The 22,072-nt window shown below is 36.0% G+C and overlaps 1 protein-coding gene across 7 annotated transcripts in view; it reads left to right on the top strand.

The window, feature by feature from the left end:
- The window catches only part of ARID4B (AT-rich interaction domain 4B), a 147,295-nt gene that overhangs the window by 65,697 nt on the left and 59,526 nt on the right, over positions 1-22,072 (top strand). For all 7 annotated transcript variants that reach the window (XM_029931524.1, XM_029931498.1, XM_029931506.1 and 4 more), the window contains exons 4-8: positions 562-627; positions 4,496-4,586; positions 7,243-7,322; positions 13,196-13,287; positions 21,712-21,850. In XM_029931524.1, coding sequence (XP_029787384.1) covers positions 562-627; positions 4,496-4,586; positions 7,243-7,322; positions 13,196-13,287; positions 21,712-21,850 — 468 coding nt within the window. The remainder of the gene's footprint in view (positions 1-561; positions 628-4,495; positions 4,587-7,242; positions 7,323-13,195; positions 13,288-21,711; positions 21,851-22,072) is intronic.

Here is a 22,072-nt window from a genome sequence, read left to right as displayed (position 1 = left end):
GATTGCTATACTGATAGAGAGTGGAGTAAACTTCTGGAGCTAGACTGCCTGAGTTTGAATCTCAGTGCCACCGTGTACCAGTCCTGTGATCTTAGACCAGCTACTTTACACTTTCTGCTCCTCAGTTTTCTTACAACAAAGTGGGAACAGTCATACCTATCTAATAAGGTTGTTGTAAAGGTCATATGTTTGATGTTTAAGCCTGGTGCTTAACTCTCAGTAAATGTTTGTTGTTACTGCTTATTATTGAAGTAGGCCTTCACAGCATGATACAGCACCTAATTGCCTAAGGTCTCAACCTTTTTTCTCCTCATTTTTTAGGAAAAGAAATTATACCACTAAAGTAATAAATAATAGTGTTGAATAGAGTCTGATACAGGAAACACCAGATAATTTATTAACAATAAATTTTTTGGTTACCTAGTTATGGATTGAGATCTTACATACACTAGGTAAGCAGTTAGTTTAGATTACTTGTAATGAAAATGAAATCATGCATTAATAAGCTTGTATCACTTGATTTTGTGTGTATGTGTGGCTAATTAAATTTATGATCTCTAGGTAACATTTAGACATGATTCTTCAACAGTTGAAGTTCAGGATGACCACATAAAGGGCCCACTAAAGGTAATTCATTTATTTATTCATTATTAATTCTAATGCTTCAGTGGGAAACATTAATAATTACAGTTGGTCATTTCTTTTATGTTTTTTAAATTCATTGACTGTTTTGTTATTGAGTTGATGAACATAATTCTCTCTGGATAGACCAGTAGAAAACAATAGATTTAATGTTCAGTGAAACCTGATGTGATAGTAAAGCTTGCATTCGGAAATGAAGTGAACATCCAGGAAGCATTGACTGTTTTTTGTGTGTTCATCTGTTTCCATTTTACCATATTTCACTTCCAGAATTAAAAGGTGATGAATTAGGGATTAAATGATGTTAGGTTCCATGATGACGTAAAAAGTGAGGCAAAAAAACCAACATGTTAAAAACTTCAGAGCTTTTAGTGTTAATCCTTTGACGCAACTACAGGCAGATGAAAATGTTTTTAAGGGTTATCAGGCAGTTAAAATGATGAGCAGGTTACATACAGATATTTTTATTTGTTTGCATTCCGGTCTCCTCACTGTGGGTGAAATATGGGTTCTTCTGCTCTCTACTAGTGAGCCAGCTCAAGGGAGTGTGGGTAGCCACTGTGGGCTCTTTGGTCCTTTTGAATGTCTGTAAATTGGACAGTTGCGCTGATGGGTGAATTTTAAGAAGTGCTAACAGAATTGACAGATGCAAGAAAAATCCTTTACCAATGCAGCTGTACTTTTTGGAGAATTAGATATGTGTATCTGCCATTTGTTTTGTTTATGGTTCATTTAAAGACTGTTAATTGGATCCCCAGAGCTGTAGGAGGCACTAGAGAGAACTAAAGCTTGTAATTTCTAAAAAATCTTGCCTTATAAAAATTATGTTCTACCATTTCTGTTTCGTAGGTGCTATCTTTAATGTTACATGCACATATTCATCATTGCAGGGACAAAAGAGACCAAACACGTACACTTTTGATGCTTGGCACCATTTAGCAGTTAGTATGTGCTAGTACTGTGCTAAGTCTCTTGCACACATTATTCTTATATAATCCTCATAATAGCTCTTTACAGAAGAAGAAACTAAAGGGAGGTCAAGTAATCTGGCCATTGCAGACGGTAATGGCAGAGCCAAAATTCCAATAGGCTCACACCCTTGTAATTGAAGCATGTGCCTTCTGGATGTGCAGAACACATACATACACTTTCATGCTTTATTTGCGTTTTTGCCTTGTAAGCACACCAGCATAGCCCTCACTGACTCTGCCCTATTCACATGGCACAGGCCGGCTTGTACCACCTGCAAAATATGCTCCAGGTTGCGGAGGAGAGAAAAGGTTGCTACTTTGTAATCTCAAGCCCTTTTTTTTTTTTTTCCTCCTTCTGCTCCTACTTCTTTATGGCATAGCTGATTTATTTGACTTGTTTGGTTTTTCTTTATAATAATTTTCTTTGTGATTAGAGCTTAGTACCATTTTTATTTTGACACAGGCAACTATATTAAATTTTGGTCTCAAGATGGTAAAGTATTTTTTTGTCTGTTGATTTGTGTGTGTGTGTGTGTGTGTGTAGATTGTATTGTTCTCTAAAATACTTCATAGTGTTCTGTTACCTGATACAAAGTGTCAGCATTCGGGTAAATGTTTCTCCTAGAGGAAATAAACCTACCAAAAGTGGTGGCCATTTGATCGATCTCAAAGTATTTTCCAGTGAGTTCACATGAAATATAATACCTAGACCACTTATTAAATTAAAAGAAGGAGGGGCGCCTGGGTGGCTCAGTCGGTTAAGCCTCCGACTTCGGCTCAGGTCAGATCTCACGTTCATGGGTTCGAGCCCCGCGTCAGGCTCTGTGCTGACAGCTAGCTCAGAGCCTGGAGCCTGCTTCGTGTTCTGTGCCTCCTTCTCTCTCTGCCCCTCCCCCTCTCATGCTCTGTCTCTCTCTGTATCAAAAATAAATAAAACATTAAAAAAAATTTATTAAATTAAAAGAAAGATACCATGTATTTATTGACTACAGTCATTTGATAAAAGCTCTGTTAATTCTCCAGTTTCCTTCTCTACTTTGGGCCTTGTGTGGGGCTAACAGTCTGTTCTCTGAACAAGTTTACTTTTTTGTTATTACCATAAACTTTTAATTTCAGGGGTATGATTGACATAACATTATATTAATTTCAGGTATACAATATAATGATTGGATGTTTGTTCAATATAGTAAGTCTAGTTACATCCATCACCATACATAGTTAAAATTTTTTCTCATCATGGAGACTTTTAAGATTTACTCTCAGCAAATTTCAAATATGCAGAACAGTATTACTGACTATAGTAACCATTGCTGTCTGTTCATTATATTCCCAGAACTATTTTTAAAACTGGAAGTTTGTACCCTTTGACCACTTTCACCCATTTTGCCCACTCACCACTCTCTTCCTATCCTCTGGCAATGACCAATCTGTTCTCAGTACCTGTGAGCTTCTGGTTTTTTGTTCATTCGTTTTTTAGATTCCATGTATAAGTGACAGTATCTGATACTTGTCTTTCTGTATCTGATATTTCATTCAGAGTCCATCAATGTTGTTGCAAATGCAAGGTTTCCTTCCTTTTTATGGCTGAATAGTATTCGTGCGTGTGTGTCTATTTAGGTTGTTTCTATATCTTGGCTGTTGTGAATAATACTGCAGTGAACATAGGGGTTCAAATGTCTTTTTGAATTAGTGTTTTTATTTTCTTTGGATAGATGCCCACTAGTGGAATTGCTGGGTCATAGTTCTCTTTTTAATTTTAAAACCTCCATACTGTTTACTGTAGTGGCTGTACCAATTTATTTTATATTCCCACCAACAGTACACGAGGGTTCTGTTTTATTCCACATCCTTGCCAACACTTGTTATTTGTTGTCTTTGATAACAGCCATTCTAACAGGTGTGAGATGATAAGTCACTGTGGGTTTGATTTCATTTCCCTGATGATTACTGATGTTGAGCATCTTTCTATGGACCTGGCTATGTCTGTGTGTCTTCTTTGGAAAAATGTCTGTTTAGATCCTCTGTCCATTTTTTAATTGGATTGTTTTCGGTTTTTTTGCTATTGAGTTGTATGAGTTCTCTCTCTATAAATTGGACATTAACTAATCCCAGATCAGATATATGACTTGGAAATATTTTGTCACATTCAGTAGGTTGCCTTTTCATTTTGTTGATGATTTTCTTTGCTGTGCAGCTATTAGATGTAGTATTAAAGACCACAGAAATGCAACTACAAGCATTTTCTTAATAAGATGGAAAATATTTTAAATGATTGTCATTAGTGGTACATTATAACTTTTAAAAAAAGTTTAATGTTCATTTTTGAGAGAGAAAGGGGGAGAGGGAGTTTAAGTGGGGGAGGGGCAGAGAGAGGGAGACAGAATCCGAAGCAGGCTCTAGGCTCTGAGCTTTCAGCAAGAGCCAAACACAGGGCTCCAACTCATGAACTGTAAGAGCATGACCTGAGCCGAAGTCAGATGCTAATAACTGACTGAGCCACCCAGGCGCCCCACATTATAGCTCTTACAGAGATGCCAAAGCTCTCTCTTAACGGTATCTTCCTTGCCCAGCCTCTTTGAAACAGACATGGGGAGATGAGGCACTGATGGTCAGTTTCATGGACCATGGCTCTCACATGTGGCCTGAGGGCCTCTGGGCCAAGGTCAAGGACCCTCTTGGGGAGGCTGCAAGGGCGACGCCATTTTCATAACACTGCTTAGATATTATTTACTCTTTTAGTATGTTGACATTTTCACTGATGGCACAAAAACAGTAGTGGATAAAACTGCACAAATCTGTCATTACTCTTCACCACTCAGTTAAAAAAAAAGGCAATTTTTTATTTGTTCATTTATCTTCTAAAAGTTTTTATAACTTTTTAGGTTGGAGCTATTGTGGAAGTGAAGAATCTTGATGGTGCATATCAGGAAGCTGTTATCAATAAATTAACGGATGCAAGTTGGTACACTGTAGGTAAGGGAATAAATCTTTTTAAAATGTATTTTCAAAGGTAATACAAATAAAGCAAAATTTCCTTGATTTAATTCCTCCCTTAATCCCAAAGATATTATTACTGGTAATATTTTTTTTTATCTTTCCAGGTCTTTAAAATTTTTATTGCAAAATATGTACATAAAGTATAATTTGAAATTAGTGTATATATTACAAAGTTGCTGAGTTTGTAGGTTTTTTCACTTCAAGGTATATCAGTATATCTCTTCAAAAAGAAAGTTTTTTTAAATCTTAACCAGTTTTAAATGTACATTTCAGTGGTATTAAGGATATTCATGTTGTTGTGCAACAGAGAAACTTCTTTTAATTATAGTAGTATGTTTCATAATATTTGATGTGCCATAATTATTTTTTATTAAAATTTTTTTTAATGTTTATTTTTTGAGAGACAGAGAGAGACAGAGCATGAGCGGGGCAGGGGCAGAGAGAGAGGGGGACACAGAATCTGAAGCAGGCTCCACGCTCTGAGCTGTTAGCTCAGAGCCTGATGCGGGGCTCGAACCCAACAACCATGAGATCATAACCTGAACCAAAGGTGGATGCTTAGCTGACGGCCACCCGGGCACCCCTCCTTTTTTAAAATTAATTTTCTTTTTTATTTTCACTGATGATATTTCCAGTTTTCTTGCTATTACAATAAATGGTGGATTGAATGTCTCAAATGCACGTTATTCATGTTATTTTCCCACTACATGTGTATATTGAGAAGTAGACAGAGTGAAGTGAAATGTACTTTTAAAACTTAGGTAATGAAAACCACCTTCCTGGAAGACTGTATTCATCTACACTTCCATGAACAGTGTGTGAGTGCACTTCTTTTCCCAGTCCTTGTAAAATTTGATGTTGGTAATCTATAAAATTTTTGCCCATCTGGTTAGAGAGTACTATCTCAGTTTTGTTTTGATGGGCCCCTCCCATGATTACTAGTGAGACTGAACGTTTTTTCATGCATTTATTAAAAGGAACATCATTTCATTTGTATTTTCCTCTCTTTTGGATTGCATATTATAGTGCCTTTCCAGTATTCCCCTTTTCCTGTTGGGTTGGATATTTTTTTCTTATTTTCAGGATATGAGATCTTTATATATCCTGAATATTATTATCCCTTGGCTCCTTTAGTTGCAAGTATTTTTCTCCTGTTGCTTTACTTTTTTCTTTGCTATCTATTTTCATATTGTTAGTTTTCCTCTGATCACCTTTTCCTTTGTAGTTTTACTTGTTGAATCTTGTTCAAAAGGACTTACTTCCGTCAGTTTTATAAATTTATTTTCCAGTGTATTCTTCAGTTTATAGTTTTATTTTTGTTTTGGAAATAGCTTTTTATTTTACCTATAGGTTTTTGAACATTTTGAAATGTCAGATTTCCCTGATCTCCCAAATTGGTAGCCGAATATCCTGGCATTATTTATCAAATGGGAATAATTCTTATTCTTTAATGACCTCATAGAGGAAAGTAAACACCTAGTTAAAATGTCTGATGATGTTAAAATTTGATGGAACTTTGAAATAGTATAGTTGAGTTTTTTTGTTTTTGTGGAATGAGGAAAAAGCTTGGAGAGGGGACATTTTAATTTGAGATGGGAAAATCTGACTTTAGGTTACAGGACTGTGAGCAATTCTGGGGAGTAAGTTGGGTGGTAATTACGTGTGGTTGTCTGTCTCATAAATGTGGCATTTTTATCATTTAATATTTTAGTTACATGACTTAAAAAATGTACTTATTTATCCAGTCTCCTGTATGTAAAGTCTCATTTAATATATATGAACTTATTTTGTTACTCGGGCAAAAACTGCTGTTTCTAAAATAAAAGCCTAGTAACTTGATTTAAAATAGGGTTAGTTTTTGCTCATACTTTGTGAGGAATGTCAGAATATGCTAAAATTATAAAATATATGTATCTTCTGTATATTTATGAACTTACAGTAAATTTGCTGGTACATTTTAGTACTTTAAGTTGTTTTCATTGCAAGCAGATTTGTCACCCAGGGAACTTTTGGCAGTGTCTGGAGACATTTTTGGTTGTCACAACTGGGAAGCCACTAGTGGCATCTAGTGGCTAGAGGCCAGGCATGCTGCTAAGTAGCCTGTAGTGCTCAGAGTAGCTTCTCATGACAACAAATTACTCTGCCGCCAAATATTAGTAGTGCTCAGGTTTAAAAACCCTGCTTCAAATAGTAAAAACAGAGTAATTTTTTAGGGGCATTCTGAATATACAAATTTGTCCTCGTTCTTGTTTTTTGTTTTGTTTGTTTGTTTGTTTTTGTAAATCTGTCTGTATTTCCCAGGTGGAAAACCTGCCTGTCCTTTACCGTATTGTGATGGGTTAATTAGCATTTAAATAGTTTATTCCTACAGTGCTAACTTCTCATTTTTATTTGGTGTTTTCTGAGTCAGGAAATATGTTTTCATTTCAGCTATATTGTTTCTTTATCACTAGAAATTGGAAAAGATACTTTAGAATTTAAAGTTGTCATTTCGAAAACCTAAAATGTGAACTGAAGTTCAAGTGTAATCTTCTTAAACTGTAGTTCTGTTTGCACTCAGAAAATTAAATGAGTTAACCTTTGAAACCTTTGAAAATTCTTTTTCATAGTTTCCAATTTTGCTTCCTTGCAGTTTTTGACGATGGCGATGAGAAGACGCTGCGGCGGTCGTCTCTGTGCCTGAAGGGGGAGAGGCATTTTGCTGAGAGTGAAGTAAGTCATCACTCAATGAACGACTGTGTCTTAATATTTTGTATCAGGGGGAGCATATTCTTCTTTCTCAACTCAAGCAACTTGCTTGTTGATTAGGAAAATTCACTAATACGTAATACCATTATCATGTCATCTGTGAATCCTGTCTTAAGCCTTGTGTTTGAGTACTGGGTGATGCTTGTGTGTGTGTGTGTGTGTGTGTGTGTGTGTGTGTGTGTGTGTGTGTGTGTGTGTGTAAGAATATTTTAGCGTTTGCCTACAGAGAAAATGCAGTAAGCTTGTTTGACTATTATCTTCAGGTAACTTTTATGTAGACTCTAATTTGTAAATGATTGTAAAAAAATAGATGTCTGATTTTTTTTAATGTTTATCTTTGAGAGAGAAAGTGAGCAGGGGAGGGGTAGAGAGAGAGGGTGAAAATCCCAAGCAAGCCCTGTGCTGTCAGGTCAGAGCCCGATGTGGGGCTGAGTCTCACAAACCGTGAGATCATGACCTGAGCTGAAATCAAGAGTTGGATACTTGACCAACCAAGCCACCCCGGTGCCCCATAGATGTTTGATTAATAATCTACTTGAACCCCATCATCATTAAAGGAGTAGAAACTATAAGCAATCCCTTATTACCACTACTAGCTAACATTCTTATAGCCTGTCCTCAAAGAGGCCTTGCCATATTCACCTTTCTGAAATTGGCCCTTTCATTCCTCTTAATCTTTTTCGGTTGATTTACTTTTCTTTATATAGTCATGTATCATTCTCTGACATCAGAATATGTATATGTGCTTAGTTACTCATTTATTGTCTGCCTTTCTTGCCAGAATGTGTCACAAGGACATGTATTTTATGTTTTCTTCACCACTTGTTTCCAGTTCCTAGAACAGTGCCTGGCATAGAGTTGGAACTGAATAATTTGTAGTTGGATGAATAAATGAAGTGCTTATATTTGCCAGGGACTTTGCTCACTGCTTTATGTACATCATCACATTAACGACATTATGAAATAGATGGCGTTATTATTTTCAATTTACAGATGATGAAACTGATGGGGAGAGCTGGTTCCCAAGCCAGTATTTTCTAGTACCAAAGCCCTGGTCTAGAATTGAAGGGTGGGTGTTAAGTTATTGGGAATGGAGGGAGGGTTCACAAAGTTCTATAAATTAGTAGCTTGCAACCTAGAATTTTAAGAAGGCATATAATTAAAGTGTTATATTTTCTAATCTAGTCTCTGAATATTAATTAATACATAACATGGCCAAACCATCATTTCTTTTTTTTCTTGTCATTAGAATAGTGTTTTGGGGGGGATATTTTATTTTGTTTTGCTTGTTTGTTTGTTTGTTTGTTTCGAGGGAGGGAGGGAGGGAAAACATGTGTGAGGGAGGGGCAGAGAGAGACTGGGAGAGAGAGAATCCTAAACAGACTCTGCACTATCAGCACAGAGCCTGACATGGGGCTCAGTCTCATGAACTGTGAGATCATGGCCTGAGCCAAAATCAAGAGCCAGATGCTTAACCGACTGAGCCACCCACATGCCCCTCCTTGGGGACATATTAATATTATTTATTAAACTATTAGACTTTATTTTGTGTTCTCTTCTTTTGAAAATATTTTCTTTTCTTTTTAATAATTGAATTATTATTCCAGTTCAGAATTTGGGCAGGTTCTGTGTATTACGATTCCAGCCTATTTTTTCAGTTTCCTATTGGACCTTTTCTCTGTCCTTCCTTTCCTTTCCTCCCCTCCCCCCCTTCCCTCTCCTCCCCTGATTTTACTTTTAAGTACTCTTTATACCCATAGTGGGCTGGAACTCACAACCCCAAGATTAAGAGTTGTGTGCTCCACCGACTGAGCCAGCCAGGTGCCTCATTTCCCCATTTCCCTTTCCTTCTGTCTTAGAAGACTGCTTGGTGTTTTCAAATTATGGTTCATATTCTTTTTTTTTTTTTTAATTTTTTTTTTTTATGTCTTTGAGAGAAAGACAGATTGCAAGCAGGGGAGGGGCAGAGAGAGAGGGAGACACAGAATCTGAAGCAGGCTCCAGGCTCTGAGCTGTCAGCACAGAACCTGATGCAGGACTCGAATCCAGGGATTGTGAGGTCATGACTTGAACTGAAGTTGGATGCTTAGCTGACTGAGCCACACAGGCGCCCCTATGGTTCATATTCTTTTCTTGGTTTCAGCCCACCACTGCTCCTCTTAATAATATGATGTCTTTCATGAGGTTTCTAACCAAATTTGCCCAAATTTGATCCCTTTCTTCTTTTGACCCTTTGGTGCTTCTCTTACTCTTATTTGATATTTTTAAATTACTTTTCTTATTTTCCTTGTAAGATTTTAAGCTGTTTGGGATAATAGGCATATTTTTGTCATCTTTTGATGGCTCTTCTTTTCCCAAGAGTGTTTTCTACACAGAAGCCTTCAGTAAATATTTGTTGAATTAATTGTGAAGATTCAGATATAGGAAATACACTTTAAAATTCGCAGTGAATTTGGCTTCTTGCACCGACTGATGAAGTAACAATTCTTTATAAGTTTATAGAGTTCCTTTTTTTTTTTTAAGTTTTATTTATTGAAGTAATCTCTACACCCAACATGGAGCTTGAATTTATGACCCCAAGATTAAGAGTCTCACACTATTCTGACTGAGCCAGCCAGGAACCCCAAAGTTTATGTAATTCTTAGAAATAATTTCATTTCTCTTAGAACGTGTACAGTTCTCATACATCAGTGAATATGGGAGCCTGAAGACATGATTTTAATCTGCTAAGTGAAGGCAAGTGCCTTATTTAATTCAGAGAAATAGCTAAAATATTTTTGTTAGGAGAATTTTATAGTTCATAAGACAGTTATGTGTAAAGGCTGAAGCAATATGAGCAAATAGCCCAGTGTATCCTTCTTACCTTCAAGGAGGATCACTTTTACTGTGTGTGTCTATATGTGTTAGATTTCATGTTTTGCTGGAGGGTACTCAGATTATTGGTGTCCTGTCCCTTAACCCCCTTCTCCTAAATCAGGTGCTGCGTTCTGTACTAGACACAAGGATAAGCCAAGGAGCCCTGGAATTTATCCTGGGAGTAATTTACCATCTGTTGGGGAAGAAAAAGCAGTAATCAAACAGTCAGATATTTTGAAATTATGAATGTATTGATTTATGTGGTAACATGGCCAGGAGTGTATTTAATCTGCCATCTATATATTCTTTCCCTTTATTTGTTATTTTTGATATTCTCAAAAAATTTTTTAAATTTTTTTAGAGATCACTCAGAGCATTGTTACTAGTAATAACTTCAGCCTTTGAGCAAAAAGTAACAACATACTGGCATAATTGGGGGTCAGTAATTCCATTAATAAGCTACATTCTTAAACAAAGATTTAAATTCAAGATTTCCATGATAAGAGATCACAGTAGCACTTCAGTCCTCTGAATTCCAGCACTAAAATCACTGGTTCTACGGTAACCACCTTCGTAAGGATGTTGCCCACTGCCTGAGGGTTTGGGCATTTCTAGAGGACATTCATAATTTGAATATCATCCAGAAGTAGTTTCACCAGCTGATATTCTCTGTGCATTTCCTCCATGCAGGTGAAAACTAAAGAAAGTGACGTAAAATCTTAGCTCCTTATTCCCTGCAGCCCATTTAGGTAATCAGGATATAGTAATGTTTCCCCCAGGCCTGTGGAATTTTCTTTTAGCCTTTAATATAGCCAGGGGTTTTACAAACAGATTCTACCCTCATCTCAGTCTTCTGTCTGTCACTTGTGTTAGACGTGATCCTACTTCCCTGGGCATGATTGGAAGCCAGGGACAGATACGGTTTCTTTTGTTCTAAGTCTTTATTACATAGGGAGAGAAACCAGAAATCCTGGGCATTTTCTTTCCTGTGACTAGCAGATGCTTGGAATAGAAATCACAGTACTGAATAGAAATCTCTGCTTTCAGGAGAGCAACTTTAATTGTAGGGAGTAAGGTGGGGCATTTAGTCCCCTTAGCTTGGCAGAAAGTGAACCCAGATTAATTTATTTCCTCTCTTTACAAAATACAGTACTTTGAAATTTTTGCCCATGGGGAGGGTAATTAGGGATTAATGACAAGTGGCTTCTGAAGAGTTTTTGTTTGGCAAATTGTTGTATTTGGACCAACTTTTGTCTCCATATATTTTTTAAATGCCCAATTTAAACACACTAAACAAACTAAATTTGTAAGATTAGATTTTATGCCCTATAAAAGTTAGAATTTTGTCTATCTTTTGAAGGAATTGTTCTTTACTTCATGTTTTATGGGTAGTACCTTTTACCTTTACCAATATTCTTTGTTGTTGGACACACAGTTATATCTCAAATATATTTACTTAAGTTAAATAAAACATTATTAATATGCTTCCCCCTTTCATATTTTAATTCATCATTGTTTTGACAAAATTACTTGTTTTAAAAATAAAAACTAAAAATTTCCTTTTAAATATTAACATTAGTTTATATTTAGCTATCTCATCTTTTTATTTTTTTAAGATTTATTTATATTTGAGAGATAAAGAGTGAGCAGGGGAGGGCAGAGAGAGGGGGAAAGAGAATCTGAAGCAGGCTCCAGGCTCCAGGTTCTGAGCTGTCAGCCCAAAGCCTGACGCGGGGCTCGAACTCATGAACCGTGAGATTGTGACTCTTAACTGACTGAGCCACCCAGGTGCCCTTAGCTATCTCATCTGAAAAAAAAGAAATGTAAGTTGGTGTATACTCTTTCATGTAAACCCTCATTTATAACTTTGAGAAGTCTTTATCCTAAGTACTTACTCACCCTTATGTCTATCCTGACAGTTTTTCTAGGATCTTTAGTTCCCTTGGCATTCCTGACATTATCTTTAACAGCAAAGTTTCTACTGGAGGGATGAAAGGAATAGCTGTGTGGAAGATCTTAAAACTGCAGAAAAATGGATACTCAGAATGAAGTTAGTTGGGGTAGTGTCCTTAGATTGCTACCTTAACTTTTTAGATGTAGAAACCTTTTCAGAAAATAATGGCAAGAAAAATCTAAGACATATCTGATATTGAGAAATGCAAGGAATCATCCAAAATTCTTTTTTTCTTCATTCTGCTTTTAACCAGTAACCAGGTCCTCACTTGGAAATTATTGCTTTAGGATGGGGTGAGGGACAAAGGGTATGAACTGTCAGTTGACAATAAGAAATGTTTAATTATTGATCATTATCTTCATACCAAGCACTGTATTGGATGTTTGCAGATTAAAAAGGAAAGGGAAATTAAATGTAAAATAGCTAAGTTTTATATTTTCTTAAAAAAAAGTTTATTACAGAAGATGTTTGCAAAGTAGTAATACAGCCTATCTAAAGTCTTTTTCCAAGCAATTGGTGTGTGTTTTTGGATGATTATGTTACTTTTTCGATATTGTGGATTATGATTCCCTTTGAACAAAGGGAAATCTGAGTTTGTTACTTTTTCTATATTGTGGATTATGATTCCCTTTGAACAAAGAGAAATCTGAGTAGCAGTGGCCCCAGTTTAGGTGTTAGGTCCTTACACACAGGTGTTTTTAATCTCTGAAATCTATTTTCTAGTGTTTTGTATTTTAATTATTATTAGAAGTCTGTCAGCCTTCTAATAGATAATGAAACTATGTAGAAAGAACTAAATTTCTTTTCACTTTCTTTTTTGTTTTTTCCAGTAATGGGCTCATTCATCTTGATTTTGCTATCTTTGAAATGACAGTTTTCTATCTTTAAGAAAGTTGTATTTTAGTGTTCCTTGGGGGCAGCTTTTAATCTTAAAATCTGATAAACATATTCTTAAGCTGATTTGGTTTAAAAAGGAAAAAGAACTTGCAATGTAATAACTTTGCTGGGTTTATGTTCTTACCCACAGACATTAGACCAGCTCCCACTCACCAACCCTGAACATTTTGGCACTCCAGTCATAGGAAAGAAAACAAATAGAGGAAGAAGATCTAATCATATGTAAGTCCATTTTCATAACTGTTAGTTGAACCTGAATTCATTTCTCCTTCTTGTATTGTTTTAATAGTTATTAATTTTAAGTTGTAATTTGCAGAATGCTTACTGGATCTAATAGTAATTTCAGACTCCTTAGCACGGGTGCTTGGGATTCTCCGTGCTCAGCCAGCCTTAACAGGTGTATTATCTGCCTGCCATTTCTCCCTACATGTATCTTGATGCTCTGGTCAGTATTTGCTGAATACAGCCTTTGTTCTCCTGATACCATGCTTAGTCATGCTCGTTTTTTTTCTTTCTCAGATGCCACCCTACATGTCATTGTCTCACACATCCAATCCTCCAGCAGAAATGCTCCCACCTTTATGTGAACTTTTTGTGTCTCCCAGCTCCTTCCTTGAAAACACATGTGTTTTCTTTCCTCTGAACCCTCTAAACTCTGTGCATTTATCTCATGTCAAAGACAATATTTCACCTGTTGTTGTTATTGTAGTATTTGTTTTCTCTTCCTAATAATCTCCTTGACAGAAACCATCGCTTATTTTTATGTCTTACAGTTGTCACATATATTATACCTAACAAATTGCTTTTAATGGGATGTACTTAGGCTCCAAAGGCTCTAAATTAAAAGGGATCACAGGATCAAAGGGGTCATCAGGGATAAAGAAACAGTCTTCAAACAGTTGCCAAAAGAAAAATAATTTATAGTAAAGGATTGGGAAGCAGAATGGCATCAGACTTCTCCATATTAACACCAGATGCTGGTTGTCTGTAGAATGCAGAATGGAGGAATGGAAGTCTCTGTTAAAAAGGAGGACTTGATTAGCTGATCTTATGGAACATTGGGAGGAAATTAAAGATCAGATGATAACAAATAGAGAAAAAATAGCAAAGGCATTAAGTAACTCCCCCTGAAAATGATCAAAGAAAGGAAAACTTAATATAGGATGGAGGGTGAGGAGGTGGCTTAAACATAAAAGTTGAGTTATACTGACAATAGGAAGTCAACAGAATAATGTCTAAACTGTAAAATACCAGTATAAGAATATTATTTAGAGATAAGGTAGTAAACTCTCAAATAACTAAAATAGTAAAAACATAGTCGCCTCCACAGAAGCAGGAGAAGAGAATTGGAAGAGGCAGGTTTTTAATTTACTCCATTGGAGGTTGTTTCATAAACAGTGTTGGACATCTTGCTTGGATAAAATTAACAAATTTTTAATGAGTCTAAGCCCAAATCTTGTCAGAGTAGCTGTTAAAAATAGTTGAATTATTGAAATCTTTAGTATAAGTGAATGCTTTCATTCAGTATTTAGAGTCAGACATTAAGTCTAATTGTGGCAGAGCTTTAGAGACCAAAATTGGGCACACGCTACGTCTCCTGTTACTTACTTGCAGCCTTACAGCAAACTCCTGAAGCTAAATATTGCTTTACCTGTGCTAAAAATTGGGCAAATTGTCCTCATCCCCAATGAGTACTCCAAGGAACACAGGAAGGAAAGGACCAGGACTTGAACTCATCCATGCTCCATGAACCTTTTCCTAGTCATTGGATTGACTCTTATTTAGGTAGAGTAGTACTTCAATTAGTTTTAACAGTAAGTAAATACTGACTCATTTGAGGGAGAAAATGGAAAGACTGATCCTTGCATTGAAAAAATATTTGATAATAGTATTTTTCTACTGTAGTTGTGATTCAGGCCATGCCTTTTTCCTTTCTTTACTTGATGATATTTTAAGATTTTTTTTTTAAATTACTAAGTGAATAATTTCTCTCATCTGTGATTTAGTTTGCTGATGACTTGATTATTTTTAGGGTACTCAGGGCATAACTATTATTTACTCTTGTGCATATGACATTGAAAATTTGAAATATTCTATCCAAAAATAAAAATAAATGAAAAATGTATGATGGCATTATTCATATGAAAGAGTACTTTTGTGATTATTAGATGTTATTGTGATCTAATAATGTTACCACTTTTTCTCGAGGGCTGTTATATTGTACTTATAAGCTGAATCACTTACAAGATGAATCTTTTGATATCTATTTGAAAATTAATGATTTCAATTGTATTTGAAAAATTTTTATCTACCATTGCTCATTAGTCTTCCCATAGTTCAGTAGTCAACTTCTAATTATGAGTGATGATGTCAGAACAGTGAGGTGGGTGTATTAAATGTAAAATTGTTTCATTAGTGACGATTTCTACTTCTCTTCTAGCTTTGACAGTGTGGCTCAGTTGTTAAGAGTGTCAGCTGTGGAGTTAGGTGACCTGGGTGTGAATAACTGTTTCTGCCACTTCCTTGCTATATAACCTTGGGCATATTATTAGTCTTTTCATGCCTCAATTTTCTCATCTGTAAAATTAAGATAATAGTATCGTCTATCTTTCAGAGTTGTTGTAAAGATTAAATCAGTTCTTTTTTTTTTTTTTCATTTATTTTTGAGAGAGAGAGAGAGAGAGAGAGGGAGAGAGAGAGAGAGAGAGCGCGAGCGAGCGAGCAGGGGAGGGTCAGAGAGAGAAGGAGACACAGAATCTGAAGCAGGCTCCAGGCTGAGCTAGCTGTCAGCACAGAGCCTGACGTGGGGCTCGAACCCACAAACCATGAGATCGTGACCTGAGCCAAAGCTGGACGCTCAACCGACTGAGCCACCCAGGCGCCCCTAAATCCCTTCTTAAAGTTTTTATATAGGAAGCACTGTGTAAATACTAGATACATTCAACATCATGAATTGAATGAAAAATTTTTTGAAATACTGGTATGTAACATGACTTCACTCATAAAATGTGTTTATATGTGAGATTATAAAAATTCTCCTTACTTAGTGTTTATGTCTGATAGGTTGAACTGGTCTTGGCTATATTTGAATTTTTATCTTTATTTTTTTATGTTTCTTTTAAATTTTTTTAAAATTTATTTTCCAGAGAGACAGAGAGGGAGACAAAGAGAGAGAGGCAGAGAAAGATGGAAACAGAGTCCAAAGCAGGCTCCAAGCTCTGAGCTGTCACAGAGCTTGAACTTGTGAACCACAAGTTCATGACCTGAGCTGGAGTCCACTGCTTAACCGACTGAGCCACCCAGGCACCCCTGTATTTGAATTTTTAAAAATAGCATTTCTGTATTATTTTGTATTATATATAGTTTAGGATAAACTGTTCCTGTATTTATCAAAAATTCTTTTTAAATTTTGAAAAAGATGGCATCTAATATTTAGACGTGTTTTACCTTTCTTCAACTGTCATCTAGATGGGTTAAAAATAAACTTAAAGATAGTTCTTAGAATATCACCTAGAGTGATCTACAAAGTCTGTGATTAGCTTGTTGTGAATCATGAAAGACTTGCTGTTGGGATTATATTGCATCTGTGTGATGTATGAAGGCAGATCAAAGGTTGAGAATTAACTATTGAAAGAAATGAAGCCCTGCTCATCATAATCTTGGTTTGCTTGCTGTTCCTTCCCCCTCATTTTTGTGGTCATTCTCACTGCCAGGACACATGATGTTCTTGTTTGTCAGCGTTTTACGCTGCAGTGTGTAGGCACTACAGGCAAGTACCACAGTTGGAAGTGCCCTTCTTAATTATACTTCTCAGAGTTCTTTCTCCCCTTTCTGAGTGATTTTCTACAACAAAGTCTTGGACTTGGGCCTTAAGGTCATTTATCTGACCTTCATTTCTTCTTACACTACTCAGCTAAAAAAGTCTTCATTTTCGTTTTCTGATTGTCATTTAAAATTCAGTTTTGTGCAAAGATGAATGAGTTTATCTCTTCCCAGGATTCCCCAGACTCCATTGTTGCATTAGTGTATCACCACATTTATTCTCTTTTAACAATTGTTAATCCATATACCAGTAAATCAGCCTCCAGCTATTCCAAAATTGATGATTTTTGACACCTTCCTTCAAATGAATTTTATTTATATTCTACCTTTAGTTAATTTTAACGTATTCAGGTATTTTCGTAAGATTATCATTCTCTAATTTTGTAAAGCAAGTTGCTGATCATTTGATCAGTGTATAAGTTGATTGAATTTTGCCCTTAAGTTAGTCATTGTATACAGATGCTTTTTTTTATTCTGCCTAAAAAGTAGAGTGTCTGAAATTACAGAAATACTTGTGTATCCTCATCCTCTCAAAAATATTTTCCAGTCGACTGACAAAAGTATATGTGTAGCTGATACAGTAAGAAATCAGTGTGCTTGCCATTATTTTTTTCCTGTTCAGAAAAAGAATATTGCATAATAAGGCTCATAATGATTCTTGATAGCAATTATTTATGGGCACAGATTTTATTCATTGACAGTGCTAAAGTTTCCCTGATGAACTAGTGATTTGTGTCAGATATTTACAGGTCTGCCGATCTATAAAAATTTTTTTTTAACATATCATAATTCACCCTTTAAAAGTGTACAGTGTGCATTGTTTAGTGTATTCACAGACTGTGTAACCAGTACCACAATTAATTCTAGAAGACTTTTTAAGTACTTGCTGTTTTATTTTTAGGAGAATTTGATTCTAGGTTCCTTCTTGATAAAAATTGGGGAAAAACAGCTTTTTAATTTAGTGTACAAAGTTTGAAACGGAGTTACTTCCCTCAAATAGTAAGGATCATTGAAGACAGAATTACATTTCAAAATTGAGCCTCTGAAGTTCCTAGCTGACTTTTCTACTTGCATCTGGTCATTTGCTGTCAAAAGTTTTCTTACTTGATTCATAATTAATTTACAATTAATGGTGATGTGTGATCAGCTTGAAGTAATTAGCTGTTGATCTGTGGTTGTAAACATTTTTGTGTAATTAGTTTTGTTTCCAGTGGTGTCATCAGATGTTATTTCACAAAGACAGTACAGTATTTTATTCTGGCTCAAGTAAACAAATATTTCCTTACTACCAAAGAAGCAACAATGTCAGAGAGGAATAAAAGCATGCAGGGTCTCTGCTTGCTCTGTATTTGCTCCCTTAAGATACATTTGATGCTCATTTATTTCGTTCCATTAGTTAATTGAGTGACTGTCTTGTGTAAATTATTTCCTGACCAAACTCCTCTAAGAGGAAAAGTTAAAGGGGTCTTAGGTGCATATAATGGTGTGCTTTATGCTGGTTGTGTACCTTAAACTGCTTGTTTGCATTTTGTGATCTCAAGAGAGAAAAAAACTAGAAATACCATAGTAGAAAGAAAGAAATCTATTCAGTTCCATTTATTTAGTCAGCAAACATTTATTGAATATCTGTGCTTGTGCCAAGCACTGTTCAGGTACTTGGAATATATCTGTGAATAAAACAGGCATTGATGAGATGTCTACCCTGAGAGCTCATACATTCTCATATGAGGGAGATGCGCAAGAAAGAGGAACCAGGAGAGAGAATTAAGCAGTATGATAGGTTTGTCAGTGCTAGGGGAGAACAGTAAAAGGAGAGATTGGGATGGGCGGATTCTAAATTTGAATGAGCCGGTCAGGATAACCTCATTGGCATGACATTTGAACAGAGACTTAGAGGAGTTGAGCATTCTAAATGTCTAAGAATAGAGCTTTCTAGGCTGTTTGACGGCAAAGGCAGAGTAGGGAAACAAGGTGGTGGTATGCTGATAGAACTCAATATAGTAGAGGCAGAAAAATTGATATAGGAGAGAGAAATAAGCATTGTGGGAACAGAGTCTTCTGTTGGAGAGTGGAGGGGAGGAAATCTAGTCCATCGATGGGAAATGGTTTTGGAGTGGAACTTGGACATAGTATGTAAGGTGGAGAGGTGTTTTATGTAGGTAGTCCCTTTTTAAATATATATGTAACTTTCTCATTTCTGAAGTCTTCACACTTGTGAAGTCTTAAGAAACAAATGAGAATTTTCATAAAGATGCAGATGACTGTGTTAGAAAATAAAGTCCAGTTTTCTCTCTCTTACAGATGTGATCTGTGTTATCTGTGATACTGGGACTTTCTGTTTTGCTAATGATAATGAAATAAAGGGTGTCCGTTAAATCCAGTTTTTTATGACTGCTTTGAAAAAGCAGTGGTTATGGTTTTAAGGTTGTTTCTGTTCTGCAGCCACTAGAAAGTGGAGAGAGAAAAGTCGTTGCCCTTGAGAAACACTTCTAATCAAGTAGAACTCAGACTTGGGAAGTCTGTCATGACCTTTGGAAGCTATGTGTCTGTTTTTAAGGTTTTATGCTTTGCTAATACAAAGATGTATTGGTTTTTTCTACCTCCTGTTACTTACTTTCTAAGTAGGAATTAAACTGCTATAAGTGCCATTTGAAATACCCTGGTTCTCCTTAGTAGCAAGCTTGGAAAAGTTGCTTTGTTTCTTCCAAGAGAAATTTAAAAAAATTGTTTTTAACGTTTATTTATTTATTTATTTATTTATTTATTTATTTATTTATTGAGAGGCAGAGAGCAAGCAGGGGAATGGCAGAGAGAGACACATACACACAGAATCTGAAGCAGGCTCCAGGCTCTGAGCCACCAGCACAGAGCCCGATGTAGGGCTTGAACTCACTAACTGTGAGATTATGACCTGAGCTGAAGTGGGATGTTTAACCGACTGAGCCACCCAGGTGCCCCATGCCAGGAGAAAGTTTTTAAGTTACTTGTTCATTGAAATTAAATAGTGATTATTTCCCATGTTACTTTCTAAAATGTTTAATCCTATTATGATAGTTTTTGGGTTTTTTTAATATTTAAGTTGAAATATATAAATATAAAGGAGTGACATTTATATCGACATCCCTTTGGAAAGGCATCAAGACAAATTTAGAATATATTCGATTTATCCCAATCAACCAAATAGATAAATCATGTTTAAGGTTTTAAAATAATTTGTCAATTTACATTTTTTGTCAGTGAACTTGGTCATTGCTGAATATCTCAAACATGTTTTCATCCCTATAGGTAATCAATATTAGCCATTGTTCTATTTTACTTTATAAAAAACATACATTGAATTGTTTATTCATTTCTTTTTATTTATTTATTTTTTTATTTTTTTATTTTTTTATTTTTATTTTTTTTTTTTTTTTATACAGAGAGACAGAGCATGAGAGGGGGAGGGTCAGAGAAAGAAGGAGACACAGAACCAGAAGCAGGCTCCGGGCTCTGAGCTAGCTGTCAGCACAGGGCCTGATGCCGGGCTCGAACCCACGAACGTGAGATCTGACCTGAGCCGAAGTCGGAGGCCTAGCCGAATGAGCCACCCAGGCGCCCCTCATTTCTTTTTTTAAAACGTTTAAAAATTCCTTTTAACCTCGTAGTTTAGAGAGAGAGAGAGAGCAGGGGAGAGGGGCAGAGAAAGGCAGAGAGACATGCTCAGTGTGGAGACTGACACAGGGCTTGATCCCATGACTCTGGAATCATGACCCGAGCCGAAATCAAAGTTGGACACTCAACTGACTCACCCAGCTGTCCCTGTGTATTCATCTCTTAGTGTCTTTACTTACTCTAGGCATTTTGAGCCAATGGTTGTTAGAATCTTTATTTTCTTTAACACTGATTGTGGGTTTTCTTAGAACCAGATTCAAAGTAGAATTTTTGCTTGTTTTGCGTGGTTTTTCTTTTTTAGTTTTCCTTTCTACTGTACTTTGTATAACATCAAGTGGATAGTTTTAGATAGTCCCTTTTTCTGTGGACATTTAACTTCTTTCTCATGTACTAGTCCAATATACAGTGTAAACTGAAAGGAATTTTTAACATAATACAAAATCGCAATTTTTTAAATGTTTTTTATTTATTTTTGAGAGACAGAGACAGTGTGAGCAGGGGAGGGTCAGAGAGAGCGGGAGACACAGAATCTGAAGATAGGCTCTTGGCTCTGAGCTGTCAGCACAGCCTGACACGGGGCACGAACCCACAAATTGTGAGATCATGACCTGAGCTGAAGCTGGATGCTTAACTGACTGAGCCACCCAGGCGCCCCCAAAATAGCAATGTTATACAAAAAAACCCCAGTGAAATAACAGTATTATACATTTTGTTGGTGCCAAGTTTGTGTATACTTGATAATTAAGGATAGCAGTGGTAATCTCTTAGCAGATTGTTGCCTCTACCTACCCTAACCCCCCAATAAATAAAAACCTTCCCCTTTTTAAAATGATCTTTGTACTAGAAGTATAAAAATTGCTATCTCTAGAACTCCGAACTCCTTTAATTTGAGAATAGCATTTACTATATTTTTGTGTAGTACTGGTATGTTTCATATGGGGCCTTCAGCTTTTCTCTTCTTTCTGAAAGATTTTTAGGAAAATGATGTGCTCTCAAGATAACCCTTTTTATTATTCTTTAGAAATTTAGAAAATTATATAAAAATTTAAGTTTGCCATTCTGAGGGTTTTAGAAAATGGGAGATTTCTAGAATACCTGTATTTATCAACTTGGTATCTTCCTTCTTTGTAAAGATAAATGGAAGTATTTTATTTATTTTTTTTCTTTTCCTAGACCAGAGGAAGAGTCTTCTTCATCCTCCAGTGATGAAGATGAGGATGATAGGAAGCAGATTGATGAGCTACTAGGAAAAGTTGTATGTGTAGATTACGTTAGTTTGGATAAAAAGAAAGCACTATGGTTTCCTGCATTGGTGAGTAACTTTAGTATAAAGAGGTTAATTTTCAACTCTTTGAGTTCATGAAAAGGACAACTGATAATCTTAGTATTTTTCCCAGGTACAAAGTAGGGAAATGGTTTTAGCATCGTTTAGTGTACACAAAGATTACTCTCAAAATTGTCTTTGAGCACCAAGAATTCTTGAAGTCATCCAAGAAAGGCTAAATTTTGGTAATTTTAGAAGCTCGGTGTATGG

Source organism: Suricata suricatta, chromosome 2, assembly GCF_006229205.1.
Source record: "Suricata suricatta isolate VVHF042 chromosome 2, meerkat_22Aug2017_6uvM2_HiC, whole genome shotgun sequence".
NCBI classification, from domain to species: domain Eukaryota; kingdom Metazoa; phylum Chordata; class Mammalia; order Carnivora; family Herpestidae; genus Suricata; species Suricata suricatta.
The sequence above is the reverse complement of the archived record's forward strand: the minus strand, read 5'-3'. Positions and strand labels throughout refer to the sequence as shown.